The sequence below is a fragment of the Lytechinus pictus genome, chromosome 2, assembly GCF_037042905.1.
Source record: "Lytechinus pictus isolate F3 Inbred chromosome 2, Lp3.0, whole genome shotgun sequence".
In the NCBI taxonomy this organism is placed as follows: domain Eukaryota; kingdom Metazoa; phylum Echinodermata; class Echinoidea; order Temnopleuroida; family Toxopneustidae; genus Lytechinus; species Lytechinus pictus.
The window spans coordinates 6,722,065-6,744,656 of NC_087246.1; the positions used below are offsets into that span (position 1 = coordinate 6,722,065).

The 22,592-nt window shown below is 32.8% G+C and overlaps 1 protein-coding gene across 1 annotated transcript in view; it reads left to right on the forward strand.

Moving 5' to 3' along the window:
• Positions 1-22,592, forward strand: part of LOC129254925 (uncharacterized) — a 34,812-nt gene that overhangs the window by 6,321 nt on the left and 5,899 nt on the right. Inside the window, exons 2-18 of the mRNA XM_054893468.2 lie at positions 1,207-1,423; positions 3,570-3,647; positions 5,096-5,208; positions 8,961-9,132; positions 9,439-9,612; positions 10,614-10,739; positions 11,178-11,372; positions 11,949-12,068; positions 12,378-12,473; positions 13,774-13,875; positions 15,376-15,558; positions 16,462-16,593; positions 19,564-19,793; positions 20,359-20,560; positions 21,178-21,240; positions 21,698-21,894; positions 22,194-22,269. Of these exons, the coding sequence (XP_054749443.2) occupies positions 1,207-1,423; positions 3,570-3,647; positions 5,096-5,208; positions 8,961-9,132; positions 9,439-9,612; positions 10,614-10,739; positions 11,178-11,372; positions 11,949-12,068; positions 12,378-12,473; positions 13,774-13,875; positions 15,376-15,558; positions 16,462-16,593; positions 19,564-19,793; positions 20,359-20,560; positions 21,178-21,240; positions 21,698-21,894; positions 22,194-22,269 (2,476 nt within the window). The remainder of the gene's footprint in view (positions 1-1,206; positions 1,424-3,569; positions 3,648-5,095; positions 5,209-8,960; positions 9,133-9,438; positions 9,613-10,613; positions 10,740-11,177; positions 11,373-11,948; positions 12,069-12,377; positions 12,474-13,773; positions 13,876-15,375; positions 15,559-16,461; positions 16,594-19,563; positions 19,794-20,358; positions 20,561-21,177; positions 21,241-21,697; positions 21,895-22,193; positions 22,270-22,592) is intronic.

Below are 22,592 nucleotides of genomic sequence, written 5' to 3' on the forward strand. Positions count from 1 at the left end.
ATGCATGAGTTGTTTTTAGGGTTTTGTGAATATGTCATGCATATTATTCTGAGTGTTGATCTAAAGTAGATCTAGAATGCATATGATTACTGGTTCTCCTGCTTATGTCACGTTTTCTGGCTTATGGTTGGTTTCACTCATACACCCCCTCTTATCATTTGGATCATGCATCTCTATCGTGTCTCTTTCATATTTTATGAAATGTTAACACCACCTATTTTCATGCATTTTAGAGGTGATAAAATCAGCATGAGAAAGTGTGATACTTGGCATGATCTAACTGAAGCGTTCCTCCATGATTCTACTCTGGATTTATCATTTACTTGCACAAGAAGAGAAAAAACTGAATGATGACATAAAAGCTTTATTTTTATGATTTTATGATCCAGAAGAAGAATTTTACCCCTGAAATCATTATAATCTTCTCTCGCTCTCCATGTTAATAACTGTATTAGAAATATACATAACAGTTATGTATATATTTTTAATACAGAAAAGCTCAGATGAGATCAATGTAATCACAAGGGAGTGAATCCTTTAGATTTGCTATCAAGATTAAAATACATTTGAAGGTAGATGTAGTCAACAAACCAATATATCATTAGTAATCCAAACATCTTGCTCTAGAGCTTTTGTGCCACTGATAAAAGGATGGCGGAGTAAGAGCGGAAATTTTGGCGTCACCGTACTCAATCAGGCCAAGGCCTATTACTCCCTCTTACCTAAGTGCATACAGAAATGCATTACTGTAGTGTAGTCAATTCATTAAGTACTGCCAACTGCATCATTCCTGTAGTGATATTGTTGACTGCATGTATTTGGAAATGTGCTCAGTGATCAGATGATTCAAATATGCACATTAGTTTTTGAAGAGGTCCTGTTTTACTGTTAATTGGTAGTGTTACGATATGTTGGTTGGAGACTAAGAGCGGGTTGATGTCACTTGTCAGAACTCACAATCAAGATTTGACACTATCAAACTTTGTTGTTTATAGGTATCTTGTATAAAGATCTCTTGAATGCACTGCTTGAACTGCACTCTGTAACATAGCTGCAGCCATGTCTTTGGTAATCAAATAAAGGACTATATATTCTGGATGGCATGTGAATCAGATGTGGAAACTGAAGGCTAATCTCTTGGTGTTTATTCTGTAAAATCAAACTCATTTGCATCTGTCACACCATTCTTTTATCATTTCTGTACAGTACTAAAGCAGGTCCTTCCCAAGGAGTTCAGCACAGAGAAGGGAACATCCACCATTCAGAGGAGCACAGGTTGCAACCATCATCCAATGAACATCCTGGTGTACGAATTGTGGGTCAACCTCAGATGAGTTCCACACCCCATCCTAGTCACAGTGGTGGGGCAGGATACATGGAACAACAAAGACATGCTGAGCAACAAGCAGTCCTGCAAAACATGGTATGATCGTCTTGTTTTTATGAGTAGGGTGATAGTGGTGGTTGTGATGATAAATGATGATGCTGATTATGTTAAGGGTGGGAATGATGATGAGTTGATTAAGAAGATGGGAACGATGATGATGATGAGGATGATGATGAAGTAGATGATGATGATGATGAAGATGATGATGATGATGATGGTAATAATGATGATGAGGATTATATATAGATGATGATGAGGAGGAGGAGGACGATGATGATGATATGATAATGAAGAAGGTGATGATGATAAGGAGGAGGATGATGATGATTATGATGATGATGATGATGGTGATGATGGTAATGATGATGATGATGAGGAGGAGGAGGAGGATGATAATGATGATATGATAATGAATAAGGTGATGATAATGATGAGAAGGATGATGATGATGATGATGATGATGATGATATAATGTTAATGATGGTGGTGTTCTGTTGATAGTGGTGGTGGTGGTTATGGTTTTGGTTGTATTGATGATGATATCATTATTTTATCAAAAATTCAGTTATTTTTTATGGTGGTGATAAATGGAAAGTTTTACTGGTGGTATTCATCATCATTGATTATAATACATAACTATATTTTAAAAGTCAGTATTTATTTTATATTTATCTGATATAATTTTTGGAATCATTTTGACGATTCTTCAAATACTTGATCAGTGGCAGATCGAGGGGATTAGGGGTTTAACCCTCACTTCGCGCCCCGTAAATTTTTTTTTTTAAAGAGCTTGGGATCAAAATCTAACACCCATTCCATGTTTATGAGAGTTGTGCAAGCAGAACAGTGGCGGATCTAGGGGGGGAGGGTGGTAAGATTACGCATTACGTAGCAGCTCATCATTATTGGATCAAACCAACTTGTCAAAACCCCCTCAAAGCAAAAAGCTAGATCCGCCACTGGTGATAATCTGCAATTCAAAGCAGCATTGGTGTGAATATTTTCACAACTGAAGGTTCAATCTTTTTGCCCTTTTCAAAATATTTTTTCTCTGATTGATGCTGGCAGGTGGCTGGTGATCAATTGAAAGTATTAAAAGCTTTATCATGGTGTAATCAGGTCATATTCTATGACATTTGCCTATGGATACCTGAGAGAGAAAAAACGTTACCATGAGATTGTGAGTGTTGCTGGTGTCACACACTGTATTAAAGGACAAGTCCACCCCAAACTTTAATTGATTTGACTAAAAAGAGAAAAATCCAAGAAGCATAACACTGAAAATTTCATCAAAATCAGATGTAAAATAAGAAAGTTATGACATTTTAAAGGTTCGCTTAATTTCACAAACAGTTATATGCACATCCTGGTCAGTATGCAAATGAGAAGACTGATGATGTCATCCACTAACTATTTCTTTTGTATTTCATTATATGAAATATGAAATTTTATAATTTTTCCTCATTGTCAAGTGAAACAAAGATTAATTCCTCCCTGAGCATGTGAAATTAGCATTGTTTTAATATTATATGGTTCAGTTAAGTTGGTCCTTACTGTCAAATCTGTAAAAACTGAAATATTGTATAATTCAAACAATAACAAAGAAAAGAAATAGTGAGTGATGGACATCATCGACTGTCTCATTTGCATGTCACTGAAATGTGCATATCACTGTTTTGTGAAAAATAAGCGAAACTTTAAAATATCATAACTTTCTTATTTCACATCCGATTTTGATGAAATTTTTAGCGTTTTGCAAGTTGGATTTTTCTCTATTTTTAAATCATTATTTTTCCAGGATGGACTTGACCTTTAAATTTCTACCTGTCCCCTCCCACCTCTCTCAATCAATCTCTCTCTCTCTTTCTGCCTGTCTCCTCTCTCTACTTATCTCCTGTTTCCTCTCAGATATATGTAAGTGTCTCTATTTCTCCATCTTCCCTTTTATCTTGTAAGCTTAATCTATGTCTACAGTATAGGTATAGTCTCCTATGCTTCATGTGGGGTGTTGTCTTTGGATATTTTTCAAAAAAAATCAATATCACAGCTTAAAATCAAAATGCTTAAACTGTTCATTTTCATTAATGAGTTTTTTTTTCATTTTCTTCAGCATTTTTATTTATATATAATACCACCTCACTCTTATAATGAATATTTATGAGTGCCATTATTTCTTTGTTAGACGCAATCAGAAAATAGCCTCCGTACAAGCCTAGAAGTAATGCAAGCCAGTTTGAAAGAACTCAAGACGAGAAAACAGGTAGGAATATCCCCTCTATCTATCTGCAGAATAATATATCTTAATAACACTTTGATTTTATTTTAAATGAAATTGCTTTGAAGTTTTTTTGCACTTATTCTAATGTAAAATGAAACAAAATGGTGAAAACCTTAAAGGAGAATGAAACCCTTGAAACCAGCTGAATCCATATCAAAGAGAAAAATCAAAGAAACATATTGTTGAAAGTTTGAGGAAGATTGAATGAGTAATAAGAAAGTTATGAGCATTTGAATATTGAGATCACTAATGCCATGTAGATCCTCCCATTGGCAATGCGACCAAGATCTGTGATGTCACACACGTACAACTCCCTCATTACTTTAGTACTTATTTCACTTATATTCTCACTTTTATAGAGTCTATCACAAGGTGAGGTGTTCTCTTTATGAGAGGACAAGTACAGAGCTTTCACAACATTATATCATTGATGAATCGTTTGTCATATGATTAGAATGAGCAAAAAGAGATGTTTGGGGGTATATTTTCAGTGTCCAAAAGGGGAGAGTTGTTCATCTGTGACATCATTGATCTTGGTCGCATTGCCAATAGGAGGATCTCCATAGCATTAGTGATCTCGACATTCAAATGCTCATAACTCTTCTATTGCTAGTCCTATTTTACTCAAACTTTTGTTGATCTTATTCTTTGATTCTTCTGCTTTCACAAAAGCTAACTTGCTCCAAGAGTTTCATTCTCCTTTAAAAATGTAAAGTGAAAGGATATATCAGCTTACAAATAAATAAAGTCTCACCCTTTCACCCTTCACTTTATCTTTGACAGCAATAAAATCAGACAATTGCAAATCTGTATTTATGCCATTGCTGCCTTGGACCATGTATCTTTAATCTTGCCCACCATATTTCAATTTTATGCTGTTAGTTTAAACTACTTCTTCTCTATATTTCATTTATTTTTTACCTGTATATAGATTATTTGTTTTTATCCATCATACTGTTGATGTCATATTGATGTTTTTTATGTAAATGTATTTCTTGTTTGAATTGGAAATGAAGTTTGAATTTCAATTTGAATTTGAATTACAAGAACCACTTTGATTGGTTCCAGGTCAGTATTTTGAACAAAATGGGCATACAACTCTGATCTTTATTGGTCATTGGCATTTAGTGAATGATTGCAAACCTTCATGCTATTAAGCCCAGGCGATATCAGATTTATTTTTCATTACTCACATTTTTTCAACATATTAATGATAATTATATTAACATTCTTTCAAATTGTAGCAAGAAGGTTACACATTCATCTAAAGAACTAGATTTTAAAGAAAATGTAATATCATTTTGTATGGTGTTCTACTCTATGAAGATGATGATGTTTTTGTGTCATGTTCTCATTTTGAAAGGAGACATTTCTTGTTTATTACACATGTGTTGTATTATGTATTAATGTCAAATCAAACTCCATAATAGGATGCAGTGGATGAATTGAAGACACTTCAAGAAGCTGTGAAGAGGAATAAAAGTGATATCCAACAGGCTGAGGAGATGGCTAGGATGAGTGTAGAGAAAGGAGATGGACTCAGGTAAGAATCAAGAAAGCATTAATTTTATAGCATTTAGTTTGCATTGTTGATCTACTTGTGTATTCAAAGGCGTAATATATATCATCCGGGTTTAGCTCCAACAGTGTCTCATTTCATTTTTTTTTAATTCTTGCTGGAATGTCAACTTCCATTGGAAGAGCCAACCAGTAAGCAGAAATGGGACCTTGCTGTTTCCTTCACTTGGTGCATTCAATACTTAGTCCTCATATGTACCCATTCAACTCACCTGGGTCGAGTATAGCACAAAATAATAATAACAATATTGAAACATTTTTGGATAGCGCAGAATTCATATATGCAAAACTGCATGTCTCTAAGCACTTTTTCCAAGTGGAGATGGAGAGGAGAGCACTGGGTTAATATGCTGATAAATATCTTGCTGAAGAAAAGCACATATGGACAAGTACTCGAACCCATATCCATCTGATTGAAAAACAAGAATCAAACCACAAGACTGCAACTCTTCCACTTTAAAGCATCATTTGAAATGAATATATTTCACCATGAAAGAATTGCACCACCCCCCTCCCCCACTTGATGGTAAAGATTTTTTTGCTCTTTTTCTGTATCTTGGTAATCTCTCAGCTACATCAAGAAACTCCCTGCTGTACATCATATTAATAGCAAAAGGTTATGATTAATTAATAATTGCTCATTATCATCCAATAGTATCACTCTGAATTATACTATACTTTGATTTGAACATTTCATTTTGTTATGGCAGTGATGCATGAGAGTATGCAAGTCTTGATATAAAAACGTGACTCTAATTTGAAGTAAATCCTAATCTCTTCAAAGCCACCCTTGTTGTGGTTTTTGACTGCTGCATATGAAATTGCTGTAAACAAGATGCAGAAAGGATCCTGTTGGCCGATATCTTCAAATGAATAATTCCTTTCCCGTATTTCATAGGTATTTCACTTTCGTACTAAGGTTTTATTCCAATAGCTGGTTTATGTTCTTTTAATCAGCTAATGGTATGGCTCACCCTCAGAATATATTTACATTTATGAATTTGAATATCAGGCAGGGTCAGGTATTGTGTTGGGAGATGTATAAATGAAATCTCATATTATAGGAAGGAATACAGCTAGGTAAAATAGTAATAAGGTTCTCTACTAAAGATTTATTTTCAGATGATCTGGACTTAAAAACATAACAGATGTAACGTTGATGCGTAACATTTTATATAGTCCCACTCATTCCTTTTTATGTGCAGTGCACACAAGACTCTCTGCAGGACTAGGTCACTGCTTTTACTGTCATTTTAAAGATGGCAATATCTGATCGTTTGCGCTAATTCTTAAGTTCTTTACATGTTTCATATTCTTTTATTCATTCCTATTAGACAGTTTGTTTTTAAAGAATTTAAAGTTGCAACCAAAAGTAATACCTACCATTGCCATTGGGCATGCTCGATAATAGAGTATTATGCCCTCCTTATACAAGTGTCCTGCTATTATTCCATTCCATATTTGTGTATTAAAAAAAAAACAGAATAAAACATCCATGCCCTCAACCGTTTTTCACTCAGAGTACAAATTTCTCATGTTTTATTAGCCCTAAGTTCATTTTGGAATGGCTAGTATCTTATGTTTGCAGTAGTCAGTAGGAAATTTATACTTTATGGGGGTTTTTTTAATAATTTTTTTGGTATGTCTGAGTTGTCCAATACCACATAATTTATCCATGGAAACTGTTCAGTGCAAAATGTGTTGTTATTTCTGTATTTCTGGAAAATCTCTCACGTGCCTCTCTCTATAGTGGTCTCTTTCTCTACAGTATACTTGAAAATATACAAATTTTCGTAAGTATGTGCATTAAAAAAATAGATGCCAAAGTGCACATGAATTGAGCACACTTGTTGCGCTTCAGGTTGTGGTTGTGCAGTGGATTTTTAATCTTCTGGTTCTGGCGCCATCAATGAAAATACTGAATCTCATAAAAAGGCAATTAGACTCTTGGCAGGATTGGCTTTGTCTGTGGTAGATTAATTATGATGATTGTCTGTTGCATGTGAGATTTCAATCTCTTTCCATTAAATCTTGTCAATTGAATGTTTGTTCAAGAGCATGGGAGTGGGATGGAGGTATATGACAGCACTCAGGGAAATGTTTGAAGTGCATTTCAAATTAAACATTCACTGAATTGCATGAGGAGTTGTCTGATGAGGTGCTTAGTGTTTATTCATTTTGAGATGTGGACATTCTGCATTCTTCATAGAATTGTTGGGATAGAGAATAAAATACAGTGGCAATGAAAACAGGGTTTTTATCATTCTCCTACTGTCCTTTATAGTGCATTAAAAAATTCAAGGTCAGGAATTTTGATACAAAAATAATCCATGATGTACTTAATGGGTTATTGGTATGATTGGTATAATAATAATAGCAGGGCCCGCTGGGAGAACAGTTTTCAGAACTGACGTGGCTTTCCTGGGTAAATATACCTATATTATTATTATTATTATTATTATTATTATTGTTATTATCCATAATGTACTTTAGAAAGATGTTTGGTTATTTCAGATTTCGAATGAGGTAGTTGAATTAAAAAACTATTTAGATTATTACTCACTTGCTTTCAGAATGCCCCTTCATTCGTTGAGTTGCAAACATGTACAGTATAAAAATTGAAATAAAGATCAATTTTATTGATTTTATCTTTGGGGTACCAGATAGAAATTATTTCTCTTTTAAATCTATTATTTTTCTATGCATAATTGTCATTATGATTATATCTTTTTATGCAAACTGGTTCATGTTACACATTTGAATTTTTGATAAATCAAAATTTTGATAAATCTGTATATGGCCCGCAATAAATGACACTCTCTCTCTCCATATCAATGTTACAAGCTGATAGATGATTAATGCTTGTTTCTAGGCGATTGAGAGGTGGCATTTGAAAGAGACATTTGTTTCCCAGTTGCATGAGCTTGACAGCTCGGTTGTCAGTGATAGATGAATAGCAAGGTGTTTTACCGCCTAAATGAGATTGCTATTGCTGTTTTTGTCATTAGTGGGCCTACTCTCAGAAGACTGTTTTGCATAACGTAACTAGTCTATGGATTAACATAGTGTGATATGATTTCATTTTCAATGCAATATAATTCTTATAACACTGGTTAGTTAGTTTGTGATGATTTCTATTTTACCTAATTGATTGAATGATTGATGCGAGATTCATTTCATTTCAAATTTTCAACAACACAATTACGAATTAAGACAAAATGCATAACATGATGAAATAGAAAGGGACCTATTGATAAGCATAGCTTGTTTATGTTGATTCCCTTGGATGAATAAACAATTGACATGTGTGAATACAAAATTCAAATTCTGATGGCTAAGAAAACATGATGAATGATTAGAATTATAAGAATGTACTTAAAATGTAATACCATTTCCAGTGCAGTATATATGTGTTTCTTTTCTTGAAAATCTGTTTAACATAAGCTTTAATATCACTACACACTCTAAACTGGCAACATGCCAGTAACAATAAAATCCCGGTTAAAAAGGAAATTGGCAACCTTTTTTGTTATAATCCTGCCATTATTTATCATGTCTGCTCATGTTATCAATTTTTTTTAAGTATGAAAATTAAAATGGTTTAATTCAATGTTTGTTGCCAATTTAAGAAATCAAATGAGAGTAATATCATTAAAGTTGTGTACCTCTATGGGTAAAAAGCATTGATGATAAACTTTTCATTTACCTAATGCCTAGGTCTGAACTGATGGTGCTAGAATACCAACGAGACCAAGCAAGGAGAGAATTAAAGGATCTAGAGGAGGGTATCACTGCAAGGAGGAATCCTCAGGATAATACTAGGGGGTCTGACAGGGGTCATATAGGATCCACTACTGGCCTTGCACAGATTGGTCTATCAGTAGAAGAGGTATAAAAGTTATTGTGTCTTAACCCATTGCTTGCTGAAACTAAGTGGTCCTTGTATAAAGACTGGGAATTACAGAATTCACTCATTAACAGGTTAAGAAGTGTGTTATTCTAGACTTGATTTTCGGACCTTGTATTATGAAGCTCATTTGAATATTTGAATTCTATGATAAAATTGCTCACAACTAATCAAATTGCATCATTTTAGTAGCCTATAACAGTAGCTCCTAATTCTCCATTTATGATAATTATCATGTAAAAAATATTCCTATTGCATTATTTATTTCAAATTCCTCCTGCCCTTAAGATGCTTGGTGTGATCCGTGAGCGAGATGATCTCCAGGCTAAGCTAGAGAAGGATCAAGGCAATCATGTTTCTAAAGAGGAACATGAGGAGGTATTAAGGCAGCTTGATCAAACCAAGCAGGAGCTATTTGAGAACCAGAAAGCTTCAAGAACCAAATTGGAGAAATTACAAGAGGTAGGAGCCATGATAAAGAGACATTGAAAGAAGTCATTTCAGATCCATTATAGTTTCTTCCTATATGTATGTATTATATCTTATCATATTGACAATCATTTAATATCATATGTACATCCCTCATTGTGTTTTACTTACTTTCAGATGAACTTCACTATCCTTTTGCATATCCACTTCTAATGCTCCTACTGTCCCTCAATTCTTCCAATTAGTTTTTTTTTTCCTTTACATATGCTTCTCTTGTCTACCATTTTCTTCTTTCATGATATCAGAAATCAACGTTTGTTAACTTACATCTGTGAATAATATTCTGTAGCATTGACATTAAAAAAAACCTGATATATATTTCAGAAATATTTCTTTGCAATAATGCAGCACTGCCAATTGTAGTAAGTAAAATTATATTTATTAAAATAAACAACATATGGCAGCCCAAGGCTGAATTCTATGAAGTTTACATTGATAAAAAAATTCAAATTGGTTACATTATTATTATTGCATTATTCACACTTGGATCGTCAAACAATTATCGTTAAAATAGACACAATTCAATAATAGACTACTGGTAGGTACAACTTCAAATTAAGGGTTGAAAGAGTAGTAAAGAAAGAGAGCATGCAAGAAAGAAGGAAAAGGAGAAATGAAAGAGGGAGGAGATAGAGAGGATAAGAGAAAGTGATGAACAAACGATGAGGAACGAGATGGCTTGAATGAGTTGACAGGATGACAAAACGGGAAGAAATAATGAAAATGTGAGAAGGTAACATAAAGGAATGCTTCACAAAGAAAGGAGATCAGAGAAGAGTAAGGGAACTGAAGGAGAGAAAACAGAGAAAAGATTAAGGGAGGAAAATCAAAAATAATATTTAAAAAAAGTAATTAATTGCATTCAATATAATATGAAAAATGTTTGTATTATAGTCATATTCACAATATAATATAATAATATGTAATATTTGATGATCTTATCAACTGAATTTATTTGTTTCATTAATGTTCAGGATCTTGAGGAAGGAAGAGGGAAGATTGAAAGCTTGAAGCTTATTGAATCTGATCTGAAGAAGGAATTATCTGAAACCCAGGAAACCTTGAAGAACTCAGAGAATGATCATCAAAAACAACTCTTGGTAAGAACTATAGTATGGATTACATAGGCCATTTGGGGTCCAGTGGACCTCAGATCTTGTTTCTTATTTTGATTTAAACTTATCCAAGTAATCAGTTAAATTCTCAGTCAATATACTGGTTAGGTTGGAATAGATGTAACTTCTAAACTGTTTTTATGGTTTCAAGTCTAGGAGCTGTCGACATACAGATATCACATTTGTTTTCAAAATCAATAATAATTTCACAGACTTAGAATTATAACAAATAATACAATTGATTGTATATTTTATGTGTCAGGGCACCTATCTTACATTTTAGAGAATTCTATTTTTCACTGGTCCTTTATGATCTGGCTGAAAGTGTAAGTGTACCTTGACCTGCAGAAATCTTAACAAGTTGAAGATAAAAGAAGTCATTGCCTGGATATGATATATTTCATTTAATCTATAAAATTGCAGGAGAAAACTACTACTATTGAGGAGTTGAAAGGCAAAGCAACCACAGAGACGGCAGACCTCCGACATAAGCTCTCAGAATCCACACAGCGTATCACAACCTTAGAGAGCGCCCTCTTAGATAAGGATGTAGTGACGACTCGTATGCAGGAACGGATCAGAGGACAGGGACAAGAGGTTCTAGAGCTTACAAATAAGGTCATTAGAATTTTATTGTCTTGACCCATCTTGTTTTTTGCCTTTTGTGTATGGGGTATTTTGGTTGTAGACAAGGTCATATTCACAAAATTCAAGGTGGACAAATATTTTACATAATCATTTATCCTCCCTACATATTTAAGGTACATCCCTCTTATAGACTATAGTCATAGTCCATGCATAAAAGGTTTAGGAGCTATACGACAGCTCCGCCAACCCAAACATCTTGAGGCCAAGTTTAAATGATGTTGAGAAAAGGTAGAATGTTGATGAGAATGGTGATTATACATTGATAATGATATTGGTGATAGTAGTGATTTTTAAGGAAAAGAAGATATCTGACTCTTGAGTCCTTAGAGAAAAACAATTATGAAATAATGATATTCACGATAGTGATAGTAATTAGGATGAGGCTTGTGGTGATTTTGAATATCATTTTAAATTTTTATAAGCCATTTTTTTATTGATAATCATGTTGCTTTCATACTTTCCTATAATGGCAGAAATGGCATTCATAATGATAATTTAGTGTTATGATTATCATTAACTGTTTTAATGGCTATTTTCTATTGAAAGGTTGATGAACTTGAAAAGGAAAGGGAGAAGAAAGCTAGGAAGGCAGAGACTGTGAAGGAAGTAGCTCTTGTTGAACTTAGAGGAAAACTTCTGAAAGAGAAGGATGAAGAACTGGATCAGGTAAGTAAATGAAAAATGAAAGAAAAGCAGAGATTATATTGTCTTTCCTCAGGTACTTTATCAAATGTCTGAGACATATCAATTGATGACCCGGGGTCATGGATGCAACTCTTGTTGTGATACCTAGATTAAAACAGACATGATGAAACTTAGAAGGTGAATGGAGAAATATTGACATTATTTCATAAGCTTGAAATCATGCATAAAGCAGGTTAATTTCAAGCAGATGTACAGTAGGATAAAGAATGTTTAAATATATTAATGCCATTTTTCATGTATTCTTATTATTTTCATATCTGCACCATGCAGCAAAAGAAGATGTTAGAGAAGACTCACCAAGATATATTGATCAAAGAACAGACACAATCAACTGAGAGACTTACTAAACTGGAGAAAGAAAATGAGGTAAGCAATTAGTAGACTCAACGTGTCATTAGTTGCTGGGTTGTTATTTTGAATACCTTGGGAGCAGAATAATACTAAATCATCTCAAATTATACAATGGTTGGATTTTTTTTCCAAAGTTCAAAGTTTTGTCTTTATTGATCCATATCCGAAATTTGTTTCGTTCACATCTTCAAGTCAATAAACATCAAAATATCATACTAACAAATAAAGCTATTGTTACATAAAGATTATTTACAATGAATGTGAATACATGTTTACATAATGGATACAAACAGATAAAGCCTTGATCTGAATAGTAGATGACAATACTTGAAATTCAGTAGAAATAACTAGTAATTATTATTTCAGTACAAACATTTTAGTGTTTTATTCCAATAATAAATGCATGAAGTATTAATGAAGTAGATTAATTCCAAAAAGTTTCTGTATTACCTCCAAAAAGACTTAATTTAGATGTGTGTATTCATTCCTATTTTAATTATCATTAGAAAACAGGAAAAAAGTTATAAGATAAAATTATTTGCATAGACAGATTCTATGTACAGTATGATGTACAATTCGAACATTTTAAGCCATATCCAACCTTTTTTATTTACAATATTTTAAAATTCAGGTGAGATCTTAGAAAGTATGCACTACATTTGTGGTTTCATGATAAAATGACAAATACAGATTAAAAATCATTGTTGTGTGAAAGTTTTAGTTCAAAGCAATTGCTTCTTCAACATAACCAATATTTTTAGTTCTTTCTATTGCCATCACTGGACAACGATACTTGGGGCTGTGTTAGATAAGTAAAAATTTTGAAAAATATATGTTTACCAAAATAGTAGTTTATATATTCATATTGTGTATGCTATCATTTTTGGGGGAAGGGGATGTGATCTGTTTTAATTTCATATTCCATTCCAAGTCTGTTAAAAAATAAATGAATGGATGTAGTACCCCCTATACTATACCTACAATGTAGGTTTTTATCAAAACAAGTAAGAGTTTAGATAAAATCAGATCTGGTTCTTTTCAAAATAAAACATTTGTTTTCTAAAAATTATTCAAATTCACATCTGATATAAGCAATGCTGTTTCTAAATATTACATCACTCCCTCACAACTTATTATTCTCTGAATGCCAGAACTGTCTTCAAGTATATTTTATTAACAACAGTTTTCCTATCAATTATGATATTTTCATTAACTATTATATGTTTGAATTAGTGTGATATAGCTATGATATATTTCATAATTTTAATGAGTTTAATATTATATAACAGAAAACTCATGTTTCTATACATTTCAGGAGAAAGACTGTGAGTTGAATGAGTTAAGAGAGAAGCTATCACAGCAGGAGATTTCTAAAAGAACATTGGGAGATCAGATGAGATTAGAAGCACAAGAACAGGTATGGTTTTAATCATGTACACTCACATCTCAAGATTTTATTTTTGTGGATTTCTCTTATCTAATAATAATTTATTTTGTATGCATTGTGTCAAGCAGATGTACCGGTAAATGTTTTTTAAATGTGATATGTTTTGGTTCATTCTGTTTGTTTATATAAAAGGAAACAAATTTATACAATTCTATATCTCATGTTATGTTTAAAATAAATGCTGAACTTGAATACACAAGTTGTAAAATCTATCACACACAGTTTGTACATATTAATATAATAATACTGAATAAGATCATTTTTACCTTTATAGATTTACACAAGTCCAAAATATTATACATGTTATATAGTTGATGAAATTCAATTCAATTCTTAATTGAATCATTTGTTCTATATAAATTTCACATATTCCAAATTTTTTAGATTGTTATGAATTTATTTTTGTACAATCAAAATTTCCTATCAAATCATCAAAAATTAAACCTGAATAGGTTGTAAAATTGTGAAAAATACCTCATTATTGTCTTAACTACACGTACAGCAGACCTTGTTGGGTGATTAGTAGACCTGGAATTATCTTGACAATGTCTGCATTTCAATGAAATGTTGGATTTCACTTACCTCCTTCGTTATTCCTGAATGTAACTTATTTATTTTATTTTTTCATTTCCAGACAAGAAAACATGACAGCAATAGAAACGTTACAAAAGAAATGTAAAATTGAGCACCAGCCAATGCCTGGGGATCACCTAAAAGACTTGAAAATTCTGTCGAGAGGTTCTCCACATTGGCTGGTGCCTAGATGAAATAACACAAAATAGCAATAAATTCAAGCATGTACTTACAATACTAATGAATGAATTCATTCATTCATTGAAATATAATGTTTTCTCATAATATATTTCACTTAACATTTAAAATCAAAATTCATCTTTGGATAACTATTCACAGCAGGATTGCAATAATGTCTACTTACTAATAGAAATGAGTTGACAACTGGCACTCCATAAGTGTGTTCTTAGTTAAACCTAGTGTTACCTGTTTACGCCAGCTGGTAACAATCTCAAAACAAGTTCAAACAAATCCAATAGATTGACAACCGAAGAATGTAAAAATTAATACAATATGCAAAATAATTGTGGCAGAAAATGCATAATTGCTGTAATAGTAGCACAATAAGCATGGTATTCCAGCCATATGATGTGACTTTTTCTAATGAATGATATTATACCATCACAACTGTACCCATTTGTGTTGGCAATCATTAGCATCCTGACTTTTTACATCACCTTGCTAGAATTAGATTTAAGGTAATATTATGGTCATAATTATCTTTAATTTTAAAGACTTTTTTTTAAAAGAAAAGTATTGCTTCCTTCTACCAGATGTCTTAATTTAATCAATGAAATGAAATACCACACAATGATAATAATCAAAGGTTTCTTCACCCCATACTGCTATGTTGAGGAGCTTTGTACAGTAAAACCCATACTATTGAATTAAATTCAGATTCAAAAAGCCCTTGAGGAACAAAAAGCCATCTTTGAGACAGAATCAGAGAAAGAGAGACAAAGAGAAGCACTGGCCAAGGAGGATGCAGTTGCCATAGAAACCAAGCATCTTAGAGAGGAGCTGAAAAGAGAAAAGCAGCTGAGAGATACTCTAAAGACAAGCCATAGTAATATGAAAGAGGTAAATAAGACCTGGGGCAGTTTTCACAAAGAGATGAAAGGACTTAAAATCTCATGTTGATTACCAGATGTGTGTGTTGTAAGACAAATCACTGCAAAGCCATTAACAAGATTATATGTACATTCTGGCACTTATATGTGAGTTTGACTCCTTTGAATATTGTTGTAAGATGGAATGAGTTTTCACAAGCATTTATCACACATGAGGCTTGACAGTGGTAATGTAAGCCTTTGCTACATGAAGAAATGAAATAAAACAAAATAAATAAATCATCATTTGGTTTTGCCACAGAGTCAAGCTAAGCTTATAGTGGCAACCCCTGCAACCTTTTTAAATCTTTGTTATAGGAAATACGACCTTGTTCACAATTTTGTTATTGTTAGATATTTTGTTATGTATTATGTATTTTCTTTGTTACTTTGTATATTTATGAAAAAGCTGCAAAAGCAATGAATGAAAATGAAACATTTAAGTAATGTCAGTTTTTGATAAAATCTTCTGTTATTCTATGAGATGCGCTACCTGTTAATTTTTTTATTTTTTAGTTACAAAGATAATGCAGTTTAATGCAAATTTGTTCTCTAGAATATGTATTACCTCACAAAAGGAAGAAACTGATATTCTGGCTTTCTTTTCTTTTCTCCCCTTAAAAAAATAAACATTGCTTGGTTACCATCTCTACCAATTTCCTCAAAGACATTGAATATTTTTGTGTGTATCTTCTTTTTTTTTCCATTTAACCATTAAAAAGGTTTTTATGTTTACAGTGACACAATTCACTTATGAACGAAAAATTATTTTACCTTAATCATATTTGAATTGTAACCCTTTTCAAATATATAACATATATGTATGCATTCCTAGAGCTATTTCAGCATGATTGTATTTTAATTATTTTTGAAGGAACTTGAAAAGTTGAGAGATGAGAACTTAGGAGCTGGCAGAGAGAAGGTTGAAGCTGTCTCTAAGGCACGGGAGGAAGCTAGACAGGAAATACAGATACAACTAGATCAGATACGAGATCAAATGGCACAGGTAATATTACATCATGAGATTCTTTTAACTGAATCAATAACTTAACTTAAATGATTTAATAACTTACTGGTGCTTATTATCTGTTTCTTTACTGATGTTTCTAAGAACAATACTTTTTGTCAGGTATGTTTTAATTGATATATATGATCTAATACTGCCTTATAAAATCTTATGAACCTTACCATAGAGGTTAATGCTGATGTCTATTAGTAATGGATATATAGAGGTGAATGCTGTGTATAATTGCCAAGCAATTCTTAATATTATTTTAGTAAAGTGTGCCATCTCATGTGAAGTATGAAATAGTTTCTTTTAATCAATACATGCAAATTAAATAGAACTTTGAATCAGTGTGTGTAATTTTCAGAAATTATATTCTTATTAATTAAAATTGATGCAACACAATGTTGATTTCAGCACAGGATTTTATACAAAGCTAGGCTAATATAATTTTTTTGTGGTAAATATACCTTGGTTGGAGTGACTTAATAGGGTTTATAGTCCAGCATTGATATGATGCAAATCAACAAAAGACCAATATAAAACAAATTACTGCCGACAACTTAAATAAAATTTGCTTGATCATAAATCATTCATATCTTTCCCCAAAGCTAATAAGAAATATTTCGTTTTTATATGATAAAAAAAGTTGCATGAAAATGGTTCTGGCAATATTATTCCACAACCCTCTATAATTTATTTTTAAGATGATTTCAAGAGGAAATAATCATTTAAGACAGCAACATGTAGTGTCCCACAAGGACTTTATGACTTCTCATGCGCAAACTCCTAGTTAATGTTTACATATCCTTGGATTCAATTTGAATATTTATATCATGCACAGGGAACAAACACCCTTAGGAAGCTTCCAACAAGATTATGTGTTAAATAAATATCATATACATGGGTATAAAACCAACTAAGGTTAAAAACATTGAAAACAAAACAAGTTCTCTCACCCATCAGTACAATATGTGCATGATTAGGTGCCCATTTGTTATTTGTTCTCAATGAAGATATGGCACTTCATAGTTGGCATGTAAACACAGTCAAAGTGTACAGAAGGGACTAAGCAAATAGATTTATCTTGAAGTGGTCAAGATTAAAATCTGTCCTTTATAGCAGTTGATGGTGATTTTAAGTTTGCTTTGGAAGTCAAATGCTCATGAACTCTGCCTGGAGATGCAATAAATTATATGACCGGATATTATGTTATTGTTGCATCTTCTTGGGAGTGATACAGTAGTACAAGCTGTCAGTGAAATGGGATCATATTAGGCGCACTCACTGGACTATTAAAGTAGAATTATGGAAGTTTGCTACTCTGTGATCTCAATATCTGACAGTCACTATAAAGGATACGTTAGTAGATTTTGACTCTATAGTCTGGCCATTGGAATCAACACAACTGTATTATTTGCTGACCTATTGGACATATAGCACCAACACAACTGGATAATGGTCATTGTATTGCCTGAGGCTTATCTCATGTCAATTTTTATTGAATCTGATTGCAACCATTATTGATTTATTGATCTGTATTCTGTCTGCCATGAGATCATCAATATAGAGGATTAAGAAGCAACAGCTTATGAACTATGTCATTAGGTTTGAATACCATCATTGGAGTTTACTTTGTCCATCAGATGTTCAGACATACTTAAATTCTGTACATTTTTGAAGATGTGTAAAGATTATTTGACATAAACTCATGATGGGTAGCAAGGAAGATTATCTTCATATCATAGTTGTGGCTGTACAAGTAATAAAGGTATGGGTAAATTATGCTAATTAATATCATACATGTACATTTATGTTTTTGTCACACTGTTGTATCAATCATGTTTCATGACACAGAGAAGATTATAAGAAAATTAAGAGCAAATGTACTGAGAGTATTATTTATGGTTATGCTTAGCTGACTAAATAGGTTTTCATGAGATTTTGAAGCTACCAAGAGAGGAAATGTTATATGTTACGAGATAAATGCAAGGATTAGGTGTTTTCTTGAAACTACTCAATTTGACAATTAGAAAGTCAAAAAGGGGCCTAAGCTTTCGATCCTAGCAGAATCTTCGTCGGAGGCAAAATGACAAACATATAAAGTGGAACAACCATAATATAGACCACAAACAAGCTACAGCAACACTAGAAACAAGGAGACAAAAGGGGCATTAGTGAGTAGAGAAGACCAATCAGGTTAGTGAAGGGGATGAAAGAAAAGGAGTAGGCAGACACAAAGGGAAGTTAGTGTAAGTAAGGCCAGTAAAAGACCTCAAGCCAAGAGGGATTAAAATAATGAGGCAGGCAACATCAAACAGGATCTGGAACAAAACAGTGATAATGGGATGAAAAACAAGAGAATTAGTGAGAGGTGGGTCAAACAGGTTACAAAGAAAGGCTTAATAAACTGGTGCATAAGAGTGGGGGAAAAAAAGAAAAAGAATGGGGAACAACTGATAATGTGCAAAAGACATATAAGTATATATGATAAAGCATTAAACAAACTAAGAGAAGAAGGTAAGTGTAAATATGTATCTTTAAGTGATATGTATATAAATTTGACAATTCACAGCATTTTCCCCAAAAATTGATATGTATGAACCTGGCTAAAGCCAGGGTAATAATATCCAAGTCCTTTGGAAGCTCTTAGGGATCTTATGACATAATGTGATATGCGCTATACAAGAACTGCGTTATTATTATTATTATTTCAAAATTAGATAAAAATAAAAGAAACATATACATATTATCTTTTAAACAACAAAATTAAAATGCTTTGGAAAAAAAGAATGAAAATTGTTATGACTTTTTTTTTTTGTAGAACATTGAAAGTTTTTTATAGGAGAGCACTCATAATGCCCTTTTTTGAAAGCTAGGCTTAGCTTCCGATAAAGTTTTATTGTTTAATTGTTTTGTTGTTATAATCAGTATCTATAATTTGAGGATTTTTCTTTATCTTTTTTGCAGGAGAAAACAAGAGAAACAGAAAAGCTGCAGCAAAAGCTCAAACAGCAAGATGATGAATTGACCCAGCTAAGAACAGAGGTCAAAGGTTACCGTCAGAAACAACGGGATTCATCATCCAGTCAGAGCAGTTTAGACCAGAGCTATAGAAGCATTGTTATGGAACTAAATGAAGAGTGTCGGAAAACATCCAATCTGGTGGGATCAACACCCCGAAAAGTACCTCTGTTCAGGTAGATAATGATGATTGCTTCCCTCACTAATACACTGTGACATACTAGTAGAAGATATTATCAGTCTCAACTCTCATCATTAATTTCCAATCCTTAGCCCTCATGATTGCTCAATTTGTTGGTGTTTCATCTCTCTTTTTTTGTATGCTGGGTGCTCAAATTAATACACAACATGCTATTTAGACACTTTGGACAGCCTTTGACAGACTTTTGGGCATTTTTAGGTCTGTAGATCAAAGGTCATAACAACCATACCTGAGCAAAAATATATATGTAGTTTGATTTACAATACTCCTATGGTTTCCTGGACCAACTTTCATGGACATAGGATATAATTCTGCTAAATAAACTCAAATCAACCAATTCTGTAGGAGAGTGTAATCAGCATTGTCTATCTACAAGATTGATTGTAAGCAAGCAAACGGTAGAACATCTTATAGCTGTTGTCGGAATTATAAAAAATGATTGCAGTAGATTACTTTTCTGAAACACATGAACAGTGAATACATAGACAGGAAAGCATATATCCGTAATAAAAACTTGCATATGTCAAATTAATATTTAGCTCAAGAAATATGAAAGCAGACTCGCCATCTCAGACCGGTTCTTCCAAACAAGCATCCTTCAACAGTCCTGGTCGTACTCAGCTCATGGCAGCTATCTCAAACCTTAAAGCTACCAATGATGATCTCAGGAACTATATCAAATCATTACGAGATGACTTAGAGAAACAAAGGAGAGCTACCACAAGGGCAAACAGAGAAAAGGTATGGGATTACTTTAGATTTGCCTGACATTGGTACATTATTTAGTATGTTGGTCCGTGTTATGCCTATAGCAGCTTTTACTTATTTATCAGGGCCTTGTAATTGTAAAACAATGATACAATTGATCTTGTATTTTCTATTACAGGGTACTGGATTAATGAAACAATATGTAGAGTTTAGAGCTACTATATTCCTTTATAGTATCACAAAAAAATATTAAAGGTGTCTGTTCATTTTGAAACCAAGATGTTGTCAATCTTACAAATATTGCATCTCCTTAGCACATGTTTCCAATAGACTTAGCGCTGATTTAAATCTTAGAAATTGAATTTTTCCTCTACATTTGAGATCACCAATATTTTCAAACTTAGATTCTTCAGTCATAAAGTTGTAAAGATATAGTCTTTTGAAGATCCATGTATCTGCATCTCTCCCAATCTTTTACCTTCTCTCTCTCTCTCTCTCTATATTTGCCACTTTGGGATTACCGAACACAATTTTCACACTTTCTGTCCTTTCTTTATCTTTTCTTATCATTTTTTCTCACTGATCTTCACCTATCCATTTTTCCTTGTGTTTCTATTACCCGTCTCTTAACTCTGTCTTCTCCTATACAGGATAATGAAGTGAAGAAGCTTGTTGAATCCATGGGAAGAGAAAAGGCTCAAATATTTGAAGGTGTAAGTAGTTTTCCTATTTTATATTTAACCATTTGAAACAAATCAAACGGGATGCATATCCTAATTGGCATATTCTTATATGAATCATTACAAGAATACGCCACCATGTTGTTTTCTTAGTGGCAAACCAAAATAGTTAATGAAGGGTATTCATATGTTTCCTATGTTATTAAATTCCTCATCACTGTAACATAGATCTTATTTTCATACAAAAAGTCTCAAGTTAGGCCTATATATCATCAGAATTTACTTCGGAAGGTGTTTTTCAAGACTGTTTGACCATGTTTCAAGTTTGCTGAATGAAATTGATATTCTTTGAAATTCTGTTTTACCTTATCTTCATTCAAATTGTTTTTCGTTACTCTTTTATTCACAATTTAATGCATAGTTTTCTATGAATATTAGCAGCGAGGTCTAGTAGTGAAATTGATAAATGATTACTGACTTTTTCTTCCAGGAGAGAGACGTTGAGCTAGACCGGCTCCAGCGCTCCTTGGGGGTACTCCGGGACTCTGAGAAGACCCTCCAGCAGGAGCTAATGAATAAAGATGAGGAACTACGTCAGATTCAATCCAATATGGCCGCCTGGAAGGAAGAGACTGCCCTCAAGATGGCTAGGAAGTTTGAAGATGAACTCAATAAAGAGCTGGAAGTGTAAGCATTGTTTTTTTGTTCAGTTTTATTTTTTTAATTAGAAAAACTTTTTATTCAAAGAAAATGATGTGAAATAAAAGTGTATTCAAATACGTGCTTATATGATTGAATAATTGAATTACATCAGTATATTTTTAGTATATTTTTGTTAAAATGGAAGCTCTTCTAAGTCATACATACATGTATCATTTGAATAATATCAATCATATTAAGATTATTTACTGATTTTAATGTCTCTTTTTATTTCTTAATTCAATTTCGATTTAATCGGTATCCTTTTCTTTCTTTATTTTCTTCAGAAGATTGGAGGAATCGCACAGTGGGAGTGGGTCATTCAAAGGAAGCCTTTCAGATTCAAGATTGAGGAACTCAGCAGTAAGTATTAGATGACGGTTTTCAAATTCAAAAGAATTCTGGGCACCAATTCATAAAGTTTGTTAGCTCTGAAAGTTACCATAGTAACAGATAGAGATCAATGCCTCTTAGTCAATCAAACCCATGGATTTCATTGACCTCGTCAGAGCTGACAATTTAGTCATTGCTTATAATATTTATGAAATGCCCCTCTGATGTTAAGTTTAACATTATGACAAAAAAACATTGTCTTAAATGTGTTCATTCATTAGCATGTCATATTTAGATCTTTTCAATATAGTTTAATCATATCTCACTTTATTTACTACTCATTAAAAACTTCA